This window comes from Gigantopelta aegis, chromosome 15 (assembly GCF_016097555.1).
Source record: "Gigantopelta aegis isolate Gae_Host chromosome 15, Gae_host_genome, whole genome shotgun sequence".
NCBI lineage: Eukaryota > Metazoa > Mollusca > Gastropoda > Neomphalida > Peltospiridae > Gigantopelta > Gigantopelta aegis.
This window is the reverse complement of record NC_054713.1, coordinates 18661523-18678933: the sequence shown is the minus strand read 5'-3', so window position 1 is coordinate 18678933 and position 17411 is coordinate 18661523. Positions and strand designations below refer to the sequence as shown.

The following is a 17411-nucleotide window of genomic DNA, read 5'->3' as shown; positions in this document are numbered from 1 at the left end:
GAGCAGCCAGTCGTATGCCTTGACAGTGTACGTGTGTAAACAACTACGTGTTATCAAAAATAACGCATGGTGTTCTCACCAACGGGTGTGTAAGAAAACTTACACAATGCTTGTTTATAGACATTAAATGGATACTCCTAACTCCTAAGTCTTTATAATTATAATTGTAAGATAGTGTATGAATGAATGAATGAATTAGTGATTATGGACTGCAGTAATATAAGATAGTGTATGAATTAATGAATGGATGGATAAATGGATGGATGGATGAATGAATGAATGAATGAATGGATGGATGGATGGATGAATGAATGAATGAATGAATGAATTGATGGATGGATGAATGTTTTACGATATTTCAGGACAAAAGTGTAATACCGATCTTATAACAGTCCTAAATATTTCCTAATTACTTTGGATGATTATGCACTGCAGTAAAATAAAAAATAATATTTTTATTCATGTAGATAGAAAGGACAAAATGACACACACGCACGCACGCACGCACGTACACACGCACGCACGTACGCACGCACATACACACACACACACGCACGCGCGCACGCACACACATATCTAATTATGAAGGTTACTACTCATATCTTCCGCAAGGCACAACTTTAAATGTGTAGTTGTATCTTTATTTTAATTACAAACTACTACACCTACATTGCATCTAAAGAGCCTTCTGCATTTCTTGCTGAATTGAAATTATATTTATGTTCATCTAGATATTGTCACATATATGTGTCTATTGATTTTACAGTTCCAGAGTTTGGCGTTTAAGAAAATAAATTTCAATTATTCCGTCTTCAGGACCGACAGGTGAGCGTCCTACACCAAAGCTGTGATACCACCCCAAAACTGTGACGTCACCCCAAAACTGTGACATCATCCCAAAACTGTGACACCACCCCAAAACTGTGACACCACCCCAAAATTGTGACATCATCCCAAAACTGTGACACCACCCCAAAACTGTGACACCACCCCAAAATTGTGACACCACCCCAGAACTGTGACACCACTCCAAAACTGTGACACCACCCCAAAACTGTGACACCACCCCAGAACTGTGACACCACCCCAAAACTGTGACACCACTCCAAAACTGTGACACCACCCCAAAACTGTGACATCATCCCAAAGCTGTGACATCAGCCCAAAACTGTGACATCATCCCAAAACTGTGACACCACCCCAAAACTGTGACACCACCCCAAAATTGTGACACCACCCCAGAACTGTGACACCACTCCAAAACTGTGACACCACCCCAAAACTGTGACACCACCCCCAAATTGTGACACCACCCCGAAACTAACGCCACCCTAAAACTGTGACACCACCCTAACGCCACCCAAACCAACCACTCCAACCACCCCCACCCCCCAACCCAAACCCAGGCACTACGTATATTCGAAACCCCACCCCAAACTTGCCCGCAAACCCTAAACCAAACATAGATTACCTCGATATGACTTGGTTCCACGTTCATCGCTACTAATTAAAGTTTTCGTTTGATTTTCAGAGATAAAAGAGACTTTGTGTCGGGAGGAGCGGCGGCCGGTGTGGCAGGTGAGAGGAAAATCATTGTCATTCTTCTACCTTAACTTATTTCTTAACTCCTACTCTTCTTGTTCTTTTATTCGTTTTCTCCTTCCTTTCTTTCTCGTTTCCTTCCTTCCTTCCTTCCTTCCCTCCTTCCTCCCTTCCTTACTCCCTTCCTCCGTTCCTTACGCAATTACTTCCTCCCTTCCTTACTCCCTTCGTCCCAGGGAGCGGGACGTAGCCCAGTGGTTAAGCGCTCGCTTGATGTGCAGTCGATCTGGGATCGATCCCTGTCGGTGGGCCCATTGGGCTGTTTCTCGTTCCAGCCAGTGCATCACGACTGGTATAACAAAGGCTGTGGTATGTACTACCCTGTCTTTGGGATGGTGCATATAAAAGATCCCTTGCTGCTAATCAAAAAGAGTAGCCCATGAAGTGGCGACATCGGGTTTTCTCTCTCAATATCTGTGAGGTCTTTAACCATAATTATGTCCGACGCCATATAACCGTAAATACATTGTGTTAAGTGCGTCGTTAAATAAAACATTTCTTTCTTTCTTTCCTTTCTCCAATCCTGTTTCTTCTTCTTCTTTCTTCTTCTTCCTTCTTCGTCTTCGTCGTCTTCTTCTTCATAGACCCGTGGGTATCGAGGGCGTGGGGCATGTACATTCCACTTGAGGACGAAAATGTACGTTTTTGTGTCCTACTCTATAGGTAGTACTAGACCAAATAACTTCCGGCTGGGTCAAAGTTCGAGGTGCACCCAACTTTTGATAGAGAAGTGAACGCCACAAGTCCTGTGATTGGTTATAAATGTGAGTGTGTTGGTTGTAAAAAATAATAGTTTCATCTGGGTAAAAAAAATGCAATTTTATTTCATCTAGTACCAGTGTGTTAAGTAGCCTTGTGCTTGAAACATGTATGGGGTACCTGTAAAAAAAAGTACTCGAATTTTGTGCAAAACTAGGGTAGTCATAGACGCTATCCGTTATCTCAGAAACGAGCAGCTTGACCCCCAATTTTTTCTGATTCACTTTAAGTGTGAGAGGTGGTAGTATTTATATCCGTAGCGTTTATGTCGATTGATACGCTGCTGGTAGGAGTTTTAGCCACATATGTTACTATTGTCGTCTATGGGATTTGATTTGGTAGTATACACCCTATATACAAAAAAGATAAAAAGATGGTTTGTGACCCCACCTCCGCTAGAGATTATGCTCCCGCACCACCGCCGTCTCTCCCTAAAGATTATGCCACCCCACCCCAAATATCGTTCCTACGGGTCTGCTTCTTGTTTCTCTTCGTCTTGTTCACATTAATTGTTTAATATTAATGTATGTGTATTTTGTTATAACACGTTCAGACCATTAAAATAGTTTATTGCTCTTTTTCTTGTAGCTGCGTTCGGTGCTCCGATAGGGGGCGTTCTGTTCAGTCTGGAGGAAGGTTCGTCATTTTGGAATCAGAAACTGACATGGAGGACCGTAAGATAATTTTATAACAGTAAATTCTAGTCACACAGTCATCCTGCGAAAAAAAACCCCTAACAACAAACACTGCACAAAAAAATCCCCCCCCCCCAAAAAAAAAAAAAAAAAAAAGAAGAAAAAAAGTAAAGAAGAAAAAAAGGGGAAATTAAAAAACAAAACAATAAAAAGATAATAATAAACAAAACAACAACAATATCAACAATAACAACAATTCATCTTTCATTTCCCCGTTCAACACAGTTAAACAGTTTTCATATTAAAATGAATACCATTGAAAATAATACTGCAAATAATTACCTTTCTTATTTTTGGGTGCGGGACGTAGCCCCGTCGGTAATCTTATGAGGCTATTTTTCGTTCCAACCAGTGCTCCACGACTGGTGTCACAAAGCCTGTGGAATGTACTGTCTGTGGGATAATGCATATAAAAGATCCCTTGCTGCTAATTAATCGAAAAGAGTAGCCCATGGATTGGTGGCAGTATGTTTCTTCTCTCATCATTTCTGTAGTCGTTAACTATATGTCCAACATCATATAACCGTAGATGAATTACGTTGAGTGAGTCGCCGGCCTCGGTGGCGTCGTGGCAGGCCATCGGTCTACAGGCTGGTAGGTACTGGGTTCGGATCCCAGTCGAGGCATGGAATTTTTAATCCAGATACCGACTCCAAACTCTGAGTGAATGCTCCGCAAGACTCAGTGGGTAGGTGTAAACCACTTGAGCTGCTACATACAGTCTACAGGCTGGTAGGTACTGGGTTCGGATCCCAGTCGAGGCATGGGATTTTTAATCCAGATACCGACTCCAAACCCTGAGTGAGTGCTCCGCAAGGCTCAATGGGATAGGATGTAAACCACTTGCACCGACCAGTGATCCATAACTGGTTCAACAAAGGCCATGGTTTGTGCTATCCTGCCTGTGGCAAGCGCAAATAAAAGATCCCTTGCTGCTAATCGGAAGAGTAGCCCATGTAGTGGCGAAAGCGGGTTTCCTCTCAAAATCTGTGTGGTCCTTAACCATATGTCTGACGCCATATAACCGTAAATAAAAGGTGTTGAGTGAGTCGTTAAATAAAACATTTCTTTTTTCGGACGGGACATAGCCCAGTGGTTAAGCGCTCGCTCGATGCGCGGTCGATCTGGGATCGATCCCCCGTTGGTGGGCCCATTGGGATATTTCTCGTTCCAGCCAGTGCACCACGACTGGTATATCAAAGACCGTGGTATGTTCAGTCCTGTCTGTGGGATGGTGTATATAAAAGATCCCTTGCTGCTAATCGAAAAAGAGTAGCCCATAAAGTGGCGACAGCGGGTTTCCTCTATCAATATCTGTGTGGTTCTTAACCATATGTCCGACGACATGTAACCGTAAATAAAATCTGTTGAGTGCGTCGTTAAATAAAACATTTCCTTCCTTTCTTCCATATAACCGTAGCTGAAATATGTTGAGTGAGTCGTTAAATAAAATACTTCTTTCTTTCGTTCGGTCTTTCTTTCTTTCTTTCTTTTTTACTTAATAAAACCGATATTGGTTATTACCTAACCTAAAATCACCATTTCTGTTGTTAAGCTATGGTTTGTACAATATGATCTTACTTAACTCTTATCTCTGCCTTCAGTGTCTCCTCCAGGAGAACTGATGTGAGCCAATGTCATTTAGTGTTCATTTCATTCACAAATGATTTGATTGACCAGTGAGTAAATTAAAACTAAAGCTTTATTATGGGTACAGCTTACACGATGTTTGATTTTGAAACCTATGATCCAAGTAGAAATATTTTTAAATAATACATTTAGTTTTTTAAGACGTATTGTACACCCGCATATTGGTTTCCATTCCAGTTCTTCTGTTCAATGGCCGCGACGTTTTCCTTAAACTTCTTCCTGTCAGGAATCGACAAACACAGCTGGGGGTTCTTTTATCTACCTGGACTTATAGACTTCGGAGAATTCAAGGTAAGCTGCCGTATATTATATTATTTGTAATTGTTAACGAAGTTTCTTTAGATACGTGTGTATATATCATGTCACACACTTTAGTTATTTGTAATGTACAATTTAAAATTATTCTCCACTGTTGACACAATTTTAGGTTTGAATATCTGAGGTTAGTTTTTTACTTTCTTCACTCTTCAAAGAAAAGAAAGAGAGATAGAGAGAGGTATATATATATATAAAAGCAAGAGAGGGAGAGAAACGTATATATATATAGAGATATATATATATATATATATATATATATATATATATATATATATATATATATATAGAGATATATAGAGAGAGAGAGAGAGAGAGAGAGAGAGAGAGAGAGAGAGAGAGAGGCAGTCAATATTAAAGACATACACTTACACAGACAGGTGTATAAATAAAAAAGGAGATTAATTGCAAATAGAGAAATACAAAATAAACTGTAAGGCCAACTTTCATGGCTATTATAGTACTAAATACATTTGTCATTTGTGTGACGTGTTATCGTGTCTGTGTTGATTTCAGTGTCACTGGAAGGAAACAAACTGTCGATTGTATGACGTGGTGTAATCACGCACGTGTGTGTTGCCTATTTCAGTGTCACGGAAAGGAAACCGACTGTCGGTTGTATGACGTGGTATAATCACGCACGTGTGGTTTGCCTATTTCAGTGTCACGGAAAGGAAACCGACTGTCGGTTGTATGTCGTGGTATAACCACGCACGTGTGTCTTGTCTATTTCAGTGTCACGTAAAGGAAACTGCCTGTCGGTTGTATGACGTGGTATTATAACCACGCACGTGTGTGTTGTCTATTTCAGTGTCACGGAAAGGCAACTGACTGTCGGTTGTATGACGTGGTATAATCACGCACGTGTGTCTTGTCTATTTCAGTGTCACGGGAAGGAAACCGACTGTCGTTTGTGGAATGCCATTGATCTCTTTATCTTCGTTCTCATTGGTCTGATTGGTGGACTCCTGGGCGCCATTTTCAACACGCTGAACAGCGCACTTACTGTCTACAGAATGAAACACGTCCACAAAAAACACAAAATATATAGGTTAACAAAATTACTTTCTTTCACCTTTCGCGACTCCCGAGATTTGTTGTGAAGACAAACGCCGGTAACTTCGATTTAGTCGAAGTTCGAAATAGCGGTGATAATTGTGATACCTAACCTAGGATCATCATCAGAGTGTACTGATTGTAAGCTAAAAAAAAAGAAGAATTAAAATTGATAAGAGCTATTGTTGGAAAGAAAGAAAGGGATGACGCACGAACAAATTTATACCTTAAGGACCACACATATTTTGAGTAAACCCGCTGTCGCCACTTCATGGGCTACTCTTTGGTTAGCAGCAAGGGATCTTTTATTTGCGCTTCCCACACACCACCACCATGCCTTTGTTGAACCAGTTATGGATCACTTGTAGTGGTTTTATACTACCCATTGAGCCTCAGGGCTTTCGGTACTGATTAAAAATCCCATGCCTCGACTGGGATCCGAACCCAGTACCTACCAGCCTGTGACCGACTAAACGACGCACAAGGCAGGTGTGTGCCCAAAGTGTGTAATCCGTCTAACATATTACAAAAACAGACACCCAGATTGAAGAAAAAAAACCCAAACCCATCAGCTCCCCCACCCCGAATCCCCCCCCCAACATGGCTAACCATTTCATTCGTTCATAACTCTTTTCTTATTTTTCGACCTTCACCCCACCCCCCAAACACACATGGATGCTTGCATGCTCACATAAGATCTATATGTAATTAGAATTACACTATTGTTCGAATCTCTGGATTGTTATGATCAGAATAGGCCCTTTCTAAGGGCCCTTCTGAATATGTAGCTACTCTCGACTCTTTCCAAACCTATAACGTAGCTCTTATTTTACTTTTGGAACGACTTCGCACGTCAATCTAAGCCATATCCAAATTCCAATTTTTACCCTCCGCCTTCCCGCGGTGCTCTCCTGCGACGTCGGTCCTTCATCCCCCACCTTTTTTGGACAGGGGAGCCGGCCGAGGCCGGCACCCGGCCCATGATAGGCGTGTGCTACAACAGCTTGTTCTGAGTAACTTGTGGGTTGTACAGAACCCCCGTGCTATTTTTGCTTAATTTTGAGAACTTTCAAAAAATCGCTTTAGGGTACCAAGGCAAAGGAAGGGGCACCATGTCCATTGAGGATGGACCAAAGCAGATGAGGATGACGTAAACAACAACTAAATATACTCACCTAATACAGGTGCTTTGGACCGCAAATCTTTCTGAGCAACCCATGCTTTAAAAAAAAACCTACAAAAAAACAACAACAAAGAAACCAAACCACAAAAACTACGAAAAAAACCAACGAAAAAACCAACCCCGAAAGAAAACCGCCGCATTAATTCTGGAACTTTAGTTTGACCAGAGACCGATTTTTTGTTCCGGCCTAAAGGTAGTACTAAACCAAATAACTTCCGACTGGGTCAAACTTCGAAGTTCACCTAACTTTTGATAGAGAAGTTAACACCATAGGTGAATGTGAATGTAAATGTGAGTCTGGTGGTTGTAAAAGAATGAGTTTCATCTGGGCAAACAATGTATGCAATTTTATTTCATCTAGTACCACTGTGTCAAGTAGCCTTGTCCTTGAAATATGTATGGGTTACCTGTAAACAAAAAGTATCACATTTTGTGCGAAACTTGAGCTGTTGTATAAACATCTGGTTATACTGAAATGAAATATAAAAGGTACCATTTTCTTGAGTTAATACTTTGAGGTAAGGGTTGTAGTACTGATATTTATGGGTCATAGTTTGGTTGATATATTGCATATAGTGTTTATAAACACAAACGTTAACATGATCACGTATGGGATTTTATTTGGTATATTACAACCTAAAATATCATTAGTGTGCCCAGAACAGACACAAAAGCCTGTTGTGCCAAAACTCTGAAGATAAAAGCCTGTTGTGCCAAAACTCTGAAGATTTACGGCTCATCTACTTACCGTACATCCTATAAAACATGATGTACTCGATTCAAAACTTCTTTACAGTACATCCCATAAACCCCGATTTACCCGATTAAAAACAAAAGACCGATATCAGCTGTGAGTCCCCATAATCATACCATTGACCCCTCTACCAGAGAAAGAATAAGCTTCAACTCTTTTATTATTTTCTTTATATTGCAGAATTTTAGAGGCCATGTTGGTTGCCATGTTAACAACGACGATTGCCTTTGTAGCGGCCATGACGTTAGGAGAATGTCGCAAGATGCCAACGCAGGTACAATTTTACCTGTACAGTTTTGGTCTTGTTCTTTCAAGATATTTCTGTATTTTTTTGTCATTATGAAATAATATTATGATAGTGATGTGCTAGGTATGAAGTATTTTTGGGTCGCTACCAGTAAATGAAGTAATTCAAATATTAAGTATCCTGCTGGTGAAAAAAAAGAGTTACTTATAAACAACTACTATTTTCTTACACACATCGTGTAAGGTATGTCTCGTTGTAGATCAATAGCGTATTCAACATATATTGTAGATAATTTTTTAGACTTTTGATTGGCTGTTCCGACGTCTTGGTCGAAGCTACAAAATCATAAAACCATCGTAAGCCATTACGTCATTATACCACACGCCATAGTGACATCATTTTAAAAAAAACATTTTTTTAGTGACATCATAGCTTACGATGGCTTTATGATTTCGTAGCGATAAGATTGCTTCGAAAATACGGGACAGGGCCCAATTTCACAAAACATCGTACGCCTAGTTTTTCACGTAAACGTAAAACACAATTCTTCTTATAATTGTTATAGTACAAGAAATATAGTTTGAAGTACACATATTTCATTTTCTTTTGTCCTTAAAATGCTCTATCTTCCGTAATGATGTAATTTCCTGCGTCAAATAGATGTCAAACACATGTAAATGAATGGCCGCTAGAACTGCTAGTTGCAGACGTAAACTTACGATGTTTTGTGAAATAGGCCCCAAGATTTCAGTGTCCTAAGTGACCATCGATGTCATTGTAGTGCGTCATTTGTGTCTATGTCATCATTAACTTATGCACTTTAACCTAATGTTGAGACATTTTGTATATAGAGAATAATACATGAGTGGTCGTTAGATATATCTCAAAATGAATGGTTTTAAAATGTATCTAACGAGCGAACGCGAGTTTGATACGTTTTTAAACAACAAGTTGTGAGACAAATGGTATCTAACGGACACGAATGTATTATTCTATTTCTTACATATCTCGAAAAACCAGGTTTTAAGCAAATTTTAACATCTTTTTCGGCTAAAAGTTATTTACAGCCGTTGCACTTGTAACTGATTTACGCGTCACAGACACATAATTGTCAGGTTAACTATATGTCACAATGTAATTGATTTCCATCGCGTTGTTTTTTATTGGACGTATGTCATTGGTGACTTGGTCATCACCTAGGAGCAGCCGGTCCTATGTCTTGAAATTGTTAACACACGTACATGTGTAAACAACTATGTGTTATCAAAAAATAACACATGATGTTCTTACCAACAGGTGTGTAAAATGACTTTTTAAGGGTGTGTAAGAAATAAAATAATGTACTCGAGCCCACTGAGAGGTTTGATCCTATAACTCGTCGTGCTTTCCAAAAGTATACCGGCCTCGGTGGCGTCTTGGCAGGCCATCGGTCTACAGGCTGGTAGGTACTAGGTTCGGATCCCAGTCGAGGCATGGGATTTGTAATCCAGATACCGACTCCAAACCCTGAGTGAGTGCTCCGCAAGGCTCAAAGGGACATACCCTAGTTTTTAAACACTAAGGAATATGTTTGACTATTGGAGCCGTTTTTGAGATCCCTTGCTGCCATACGGAAGAGTAGCCCATTTCAGTGGCGAAAGTGCTTCCTTTTTGTGTGATCCTGGTGTTTTTAATATTAAAAAATGCATTTCTCATCTTTTGATAAAAAACCGACGTGCATTTAGATAAGACCGGCCTCAATTATGGCTTTACAAATGTGTTCGGTTTGCCTAGTCGAGGCATGGGATTTTTAATGGGCAGATACCGACTGTCCTTTAACTAACCCTTAGTGAGTGCTTCCATGGGCTCAACTGGGTAGGTCTGTCCCTTTAAACCACTTGCACCGACCAGTGATCTGAAACTAGGGTCTGCAAAGGCTAAACTTTTGTGCATATCCTGCCTGTGGGAAGTCGCAAATAAAAGTGCGCATTTCCCATGGCTGCCAATCGGAAGAGTAGCCCATGTAGTGGCGACTTAGTGCGCATTTCCTCTCAAAAACTAGTGTGGTCCCCTTAATGGGTAGGTGTCTGACGCCATATAACTGGTCAACAAAATGGTGTGTGAGTGCTGTCTGTGGGAAGCGCAAATAAAAGATCCCTTGCTGCTAATCGGAAGAGTAGCCCATGTAGTGGCGACAGCGGGTTTCCTCTCAAAATCTGTGTGGTCCTTAACCATATGTCTGACGCCATATAACCGTAAATAAAATGTGTTGAGTGCGTCGTTAAATAAAACACTTCTTTCTTTCTTTCTGATAAGTAACAGTTATGGAGTCAAGTTTTAGTCACAAACTCATGTTTCACTCAATTATAACTTTATCCAAATGTGTTACAGGTTTGCAGATTAACTAAACTCAGTGCGCATTTCCATGGGCTGAAACTAGGGTCTGTCCCTTTAACTAAACTTAGTGCGCATTTCCATGGGCTGAAACTAGAGTCTGTCCCTTTAACTAAACTTAGTGCGCATTTCCATGGGCTGAAACTAGGGTCTGTCCCTTTAACTAAACTTAGTGCGCATTTCCATGGGCTGAAACTAGAGTCTGTCCCTTTAACTAAACTTAGTGCGCATTTCCATGGGCTGAAACTAGAGTCTGTCCCTTTAACTAAACTTAGTGCGCATTTCCATGGGCTGAAACTAGGGTCTGTCCCTTTAATGGGTAGGTGTAAACCACTTGCACCGACCAGTGATCCATAACTGGTTCAACAAAGGCCATGGTTTGTGCTATCCTGCCTGTGGGAAGCGCAAATAAAAGATCCCTTGCTGCTAATCGGAAGAGTAGCCCATGTAGTGGCGACAGCGGGTTTCCTCTCAAAATCTGTGTGGTCCTTAACCATATGTCTGACGCCATATAACCGTAAATAAAATGTGTTGAGTGCGTCGTTAAATAAAACACTTCTTTCTTTTCGAAAGTATCGAACTGACTTTCGCTCGTTAGATATATTTGAAAATCAGTCATTGTAAGATACATAGTCTCCAACGGGTACTCGTGTATTATTCTCTGTTTCTGATCTGCTGTCTACGTTTACAGGTTAACGGTACGGAAACAATTGAAGGCTCCGTGAGGACTTATTTTTGTAAAGATGGTTACTATAACGACATGGCGACTCTCTTCTTCAACTCGCAGGAAGTTGGCATCAAGCAGCTTTTCCACCAGTCGGGTGAGCGGTAACAGAATAGACAGACTTAACTGAAATTAGGAATATATTGTGTCAGACTATACTATCCCCTACCCCCCCCAAAAAAAAAAAAAAAAAAAAAAAAAAAAAAAAAAAAAAAAAAAAAAAAAAAAAAAAAAAGAGTACATGGTTTTGACTATCCGTAGCAACCATCCATTGAAATATGGCATGTGCAAGCTTAGATGGTTAAAACCAGTCTTTTGAGAGAGGAAGTTGTCCTACAGAGCAGAATGTATTAGAAAAAAGACAATTTGCTTGCGCAGGGAGGGTTTTCAACCCTCGAAACACTGAGGCAATGAGTAGATCAAGTAAATGTAATCTTTCATTGTTCAAATGTGGAAATAGTCATATCATCATATTCATATAATATTACAATCAAATAGAAAACTATTTAGTTATATTAATCATACATTTTCATTTCACACTCACTGCATTTAAAGTGGACTAACTACAGGAGTTGACATTAAGAATCGTGGGTCTTGTTTATCATACCAACAGAGAACATATTAATGTTTTGATGTACTCGTGAATGCTAATAAACCTAATATTGAGCAAATTGTTACCTTTGACCTTAAGTGAATTCAGTACAGGGGTTGATATTAAAATTCATTGATCCTTAGTGGGTGTACCCTAAGGAATATTTTGGCATCAGTTTCGTTGATGTACTCAGTCATGCTAATTAGTCTTCTAATTAGCGCTAATTAGTGGCAGTCTTAAGTGGATTAAGTACAGGAGTTGACACTTAAGAATGGTGGAGGATCTTAATTTGTACATCAACAGAGAACATTTTAACGTTAGTTTCGTTGATGTACTCGATCGTGCTAATTAAACCTGAAATTGGATGGATTTTGACCTTTGACCCGTCCTTAAGTGGATTCGATACAGGTTTTGACACTTAAGAATCACTGATCCTTAGTCAGGGTACCCTAAAGAATATTTTGGCATCAGTTTCGTTGATGTACTCAACCATGCTAATTAAACTTCTAATTAGTGCTAATTAGGGGCGTTCTTAAATGGACTATGTACAGGAGATGACACTTAAGAATGGTAGATCTTAATTAGTACATCAACAGAGAAAAAGTTAACGTTAGTTTCGTTGATGTACTCGATCGTGCTAATTAACCTGAAATTGGGTGGATTGTGATCTTTGACCCGTTCTTAAGTGGATTCGGTACAGGTTTTGACACTTAAGAATCACTGATCCTTAGTCAGGGTACCCTAAAGAATATTTTGGCATCAGTTTTGTTGATGTACTCAACCATGCTAAGTAAACTTCTAATTAGTGCTAATTAGGGGCGTTCTTAAATGGACTAAGTACAGGAGCTGACACTTAAGAATGGTTGACCTTAATTAGTACATCAACAGAGAACATTTTGGTGTAGGTTTGATTGGTGTACTCAACCATGCTAATTAAACTTAAAATTTGGGGTATTTTGAGGGGCGGCCCCTCGGATTGGTACAGGAGATGACACTTAAGAATGGCCGTTTGGGGGTCCCACAGCCCACACCTATATATTCCAGGCCTCAGACCTTTTGTACTCGCAACGCTAATTAAACAACTCTGGGCTCCCGGACTATATCCTCATGCAGGCGTGTTAGTAGGGGAAGGGTTTCGAGGGTTTGAAAACCCTCCCTGCGCAAGCAAATTGTATTTTTTCTGAGTAAGGGGCGGGACGTGGTAAAGCGATTGCTCGATGCGCGATCGGTGGGCCCACTGGGCTATTTCTCGTTCCAGCCAGTGCACCACGACTGGTATATCAAAGGCCGTGATATGTACTACCCTGTCTGTAGGATGGTGCATATAAAAATCCCTTGCTGCTAACCAAAAAAGAGTAGCCCATGAAGTGGCGACAGCGGGTTTCCTGTCTCAATATATGTGTGGTCCTTAACCATATGTCTGACGCCATATAACCGTAAATAAAATGTGTTGAGTGCGTCGTTAAATAAAACATTTTTTTTTTCTTTTTTTTTCTGAGTATATGTTTTCTGACGGTGCATTACCCCTATAAACATCGGTCTCCACAGTCTAAACAGCATACTAAAGTTCCTGCGTTCGCACCTGTCTTGGATATGTGGCACAAGAAGTTGTCACCACACACTACCATGGGATGTTTCACAAGGTTCATTCAGCACTTCTGTCAAGTCATACATGGGCCGTTTCAAACAAGGGTCTACTGTTTGTCCTGTGCGGAACACTATGTTCATTGCAGATAATTTCCACCTCATGGTCCATTCCTTGTTGTGGTGAGTTGGCTTGCGTGTTTCAATGTCCCAGAGAGCTATGCCAGCGGGAGCTTCGACTCCTGGTAGGGCCACCCATGCTGGATTGGTTGAAGGGTAGAGGCTAGACTAATATGGAACACTGCCGAAGACAGATGAGCTGGGTCAAACTACTTGTAGGGAGGCGCCTAACCGCAGCTCAACGCATTTCCGCTCATATGACAGATGACAACAGAAACTTGAGAGATGGTGCTCAGCCGTTGGAGACCCGTCAGGGTGGAAGGTTGCCGGGCCCCATGCCTCGAAAGGCACAACACAAACTACTAGTGATCCCCGTGATCCGTTTCGTGGCGTCAGAAGACGGATGGAAACTCCTGAAGGAAAAACTATTTGGCCCCTTGAAGAACCTACGGAATACAGCAGCTTTTGTTCGAGCCACTGGGGACCCTGTCTAAGCGTACGACGAAGAAGAATTGCAGATAATTTTAAAAACAAACACAATGTTTCGAACATGTGTAGCTTAATAATTATTCCTAGGCCCAGTGCTGTACAAATACACCTTTTCGTCTATACAATCTTCACGATATTTTAAAATCATTTGCGATAAACAGTGTTTCGAGCGGGACACAAAGCAGACCATTATTTAGGAAATGGCTACATTAAATGGAACACAATTAAAAACGATTAAGATAATATGCTGAGTTTGTTTACTGTAAACAGGGGAAAAAATCGCGTACGTAGTGATTTTTCTTCGTTCGCGCCCAACCTCAAGTCGCGATATTTATACGCACGCATTATATTCCAGGTTAGAGTGGGCATAGGTGGTGTCTGATTTTCTATATACTAGTAAATCATGAAGAAAAAAACAAACAAAACACAGTCATGATAATTATCATTCAATTTATTGATGTAACAGACATGTTCAGAAATTCTAAATACTATAATCCTGTTCAATTATTTAGACCCAAAGTTTTTTGCAAATGTTACGTTTATTTCCTATTCGATATTTGTTTTCTTTGCATTTACATGAAAACAAACCCAAACCCCGACAGGTTTTATATACAAATCATCATATAAAATGCACGAAGTTGACTTATTTCCACTTTTTAAAAATCTCTGTGTCTTTTGAATGCACGTTATTTATCCTATAAATAACTACGGTCATTTGCATATCAAAAGCATCGGTTCTATCGTCCTATCCGCACAAATCGTAGTATGACCTATATTTAAGAAAATATCTGTAAACATGAAGCAGGCGCGGATTCTGGTGGGGAGTTCAAGTGACAAAACCTCAGTTTGAAAAAAAAAAATGTATCAAATATTATAATTATATTGTGGAATACACAAGCGCGCGCGCTGAAGGGAGAGAGAGAGAGAGAGAGAGAGAGAGAGAGAGAGAGAGAGAGAGAGAGAGAGAGAGAGAGAGAGAGAGAGAGAGAGAGAGAGAGAGAGAGAGAGACGTCATTTATGTAACGACGCACTCAACATATTTTAATCTATGGTTATATGGTTATAGGGAGAGAGAGAGAGAGAGAGAGAGACGAATATGGTATGCATGCGATTGGTGGAGGTGTGACCCTCTGCACAACCCCAACCCCACTTAAGGCTTCTTTTGTATATGGAGCGGGACGTAGCTCAGAGGTAAAGCGTTCGCTCATGGTAGGTCGACTGATCGATCCCACATGGTGGACCCATTGGGTTGTGTCTAGTTCCAGCCTGTGCACCACAACTGATGTATAAAGGCTGTGGTATGTGCTATCCTGTCTATGGGATGGTGCATATAAAACGCCCCTTATTGCTTATCAATATTGCTTATCGGAAACAGTGGCCCATGTGGCGGTAGCGAGTTTCTTTCTCACTGTCATAATGCTCCTTAACCGTTTTGTCTGACGCCACATAAACGTATATCAAATGCGTTGAGTGTGTCGTTAAATAAACATTTCTCTCGTATGTATGTGTAGTCTATATGCATTTCTAGTCGATTAGTTTATAGGTTGTTAGGTTGTTTGATAGTGAATGATATGGAAATAAATTGTTTTTGGTGTTAAAGAGTTCATGCATACATTAAAGTAATACTCCTGATGGGTATGGAGAAATAACTTAATCAGTCGACGAACTCATTTCTTCATCACTATCTTCGTTAAGGGGGACTATCACAGGGGGTATTTTATTTCTTATAAAACTATTTTGTTTTCTAAAATCTTCTTCGATCTTTATTACATGTTTAACTGCGTCAGAGAAGTGTGTAGGTGTGACAGAGTTCAATGCATGTGCAAGTTCTCTCCGCACCGTGGTCATTGTACCATCATTATGACGAGCTATGTGCCCTTTGACTTGACTCCAGATCAGTTCTATCGGATTGAGTTCAGAATGTCTTGGCGGCAGTCTTAGACACAAGTGCCCATGGCGTTCAGCAATATCATCAGTAACAAGTTGCTTTGCACATTTGTTACTTTTCACAAGTTCATAAAGAACTGGCTTTGTCATGTTACTCTCAAAAGGTATATTTTTGTTTCGTAGCCACGACTGAATTTCTTCCTTTTTAGCGTTTAGTGCAGGACATCGTGTAATCTCAGTTAATTTGTTGTGGTAGCTTGCGTTATCCATGACGATAACAGAAGGTTCTGGTAGAGAAGGCATAAGTTGTTCTTCAAACCATTTGATGAAATTTTCATGATTCATCTCACCATGATAGTCTCCGTCTGTTTTTTTAGCCTCAAAGATCAATTCACAGCCATCTATCAATCCATATTTATCACAGCCAGCATGACAAATAATAAGTCTTTTTCCCTTCCCAGTCACCGAACAGGTTTAGGAACTCGATCAGCAGCGTCTGATTTCGGCAGGTGATTGGCGGTACTTGTGCCCGGGTGGATATCTGTCCAGTGGTGGGATGTTGTGTGGTTGACATTCACCCAGGTCTCATCTTAATACACTATTAAATACCCCTGTTCTCGTAAACTGGATATTTCATGGAGATAGGACAGTCTCCTGTCTGATATATTGGCGTCCTCAAAAATCACTTTTCCGGTTGTAGACATATGTTGGTATTTAAAATCGAGGTCATGGAGTGTTCTTCGTAAAGTTGATATGGATATGTTGATTCCACATTCCTCCCTTAAAGCCACGTTAATCTTATGTAATGTAGGTAATTCGCCCTCTCTATAAAATCTGTATACTCGTCGTCTAATAACATCTTTATCAAATAAATCGATGACTTTTCGGTCGCGTTTTTTAACAGTTATTTCTGTGCTTGGATTCGTAGAGCTTAGATTTTTCACAGTTCGTTTTACTGTTGAAACCGAAACTTTAAGTGCAGCGGCAACTCGATCGACAATTCGATAAGAAGCATACCTAGGTCTACCGCGCTGATATTCATCTTCAAAATAATCGAAAACGTTCTTAATACACGATTTTACATCAACTGAATTGTTTTTCGATTTACCCATATTTTCCCTCAAATAACAATAACAAGAATGTCGACTAATACATTTTCAATGAATTTATATACCCTACCTAACTTGTATTTTATGTGGTTTACACATTGCTACAATAGCACGTGCAGTCATAGATCGAAATAATGATGTTATTGACCAAGCAATGCTATCGTATTTTGAACATTCAGGGCTCTGTCTGCGGGATGAAAAAGTGGTTGAACCCATACGAGTCCGAACAATAGCCCTTTGGTTTTTCGCATTACAAATGTAACACCCAACCC

The 17411-nt window shown here is 40.3% G+C and overlaps 1 protein-coding gene across 1 annotated transcript in view; it reads left to right on the top strand.

Annotated features, from left to right (window-relative positions):
* Window positions 1–17411, top strand: part of LOC121389698 (chloride transport protein 6-like) — a 55152-nt gene that overhangs the window by 26295 nt on the left and 11446 nt on the right. The window contains exons 10-16 of the mRNA XM_041521349.1: window positions 767–825; window positions 1532–1578; window positions 2950–3035; window positions 4884–4997; window positions 5906–6072; window positions 8195–8288; window positions 11326–11455. Of these exons, the coding sequence (XP_041377283.1) occupies window positions 767–825; window positions 1532–1578; window positions 2950–3035; window positions 4884–4997; window positions 5906–6072; window positions 8195–8288; window positions 11326–11455 (697 nt within the window). The remainder of the gene's footprint in view (window positions 1–766; window positions 826–1531; window positions 1579–2949; window positions 3036–4883; window positions 4998–5905; window positions 6073–8194; window positions 8289–11325; window positions 11456–17411) is intronic.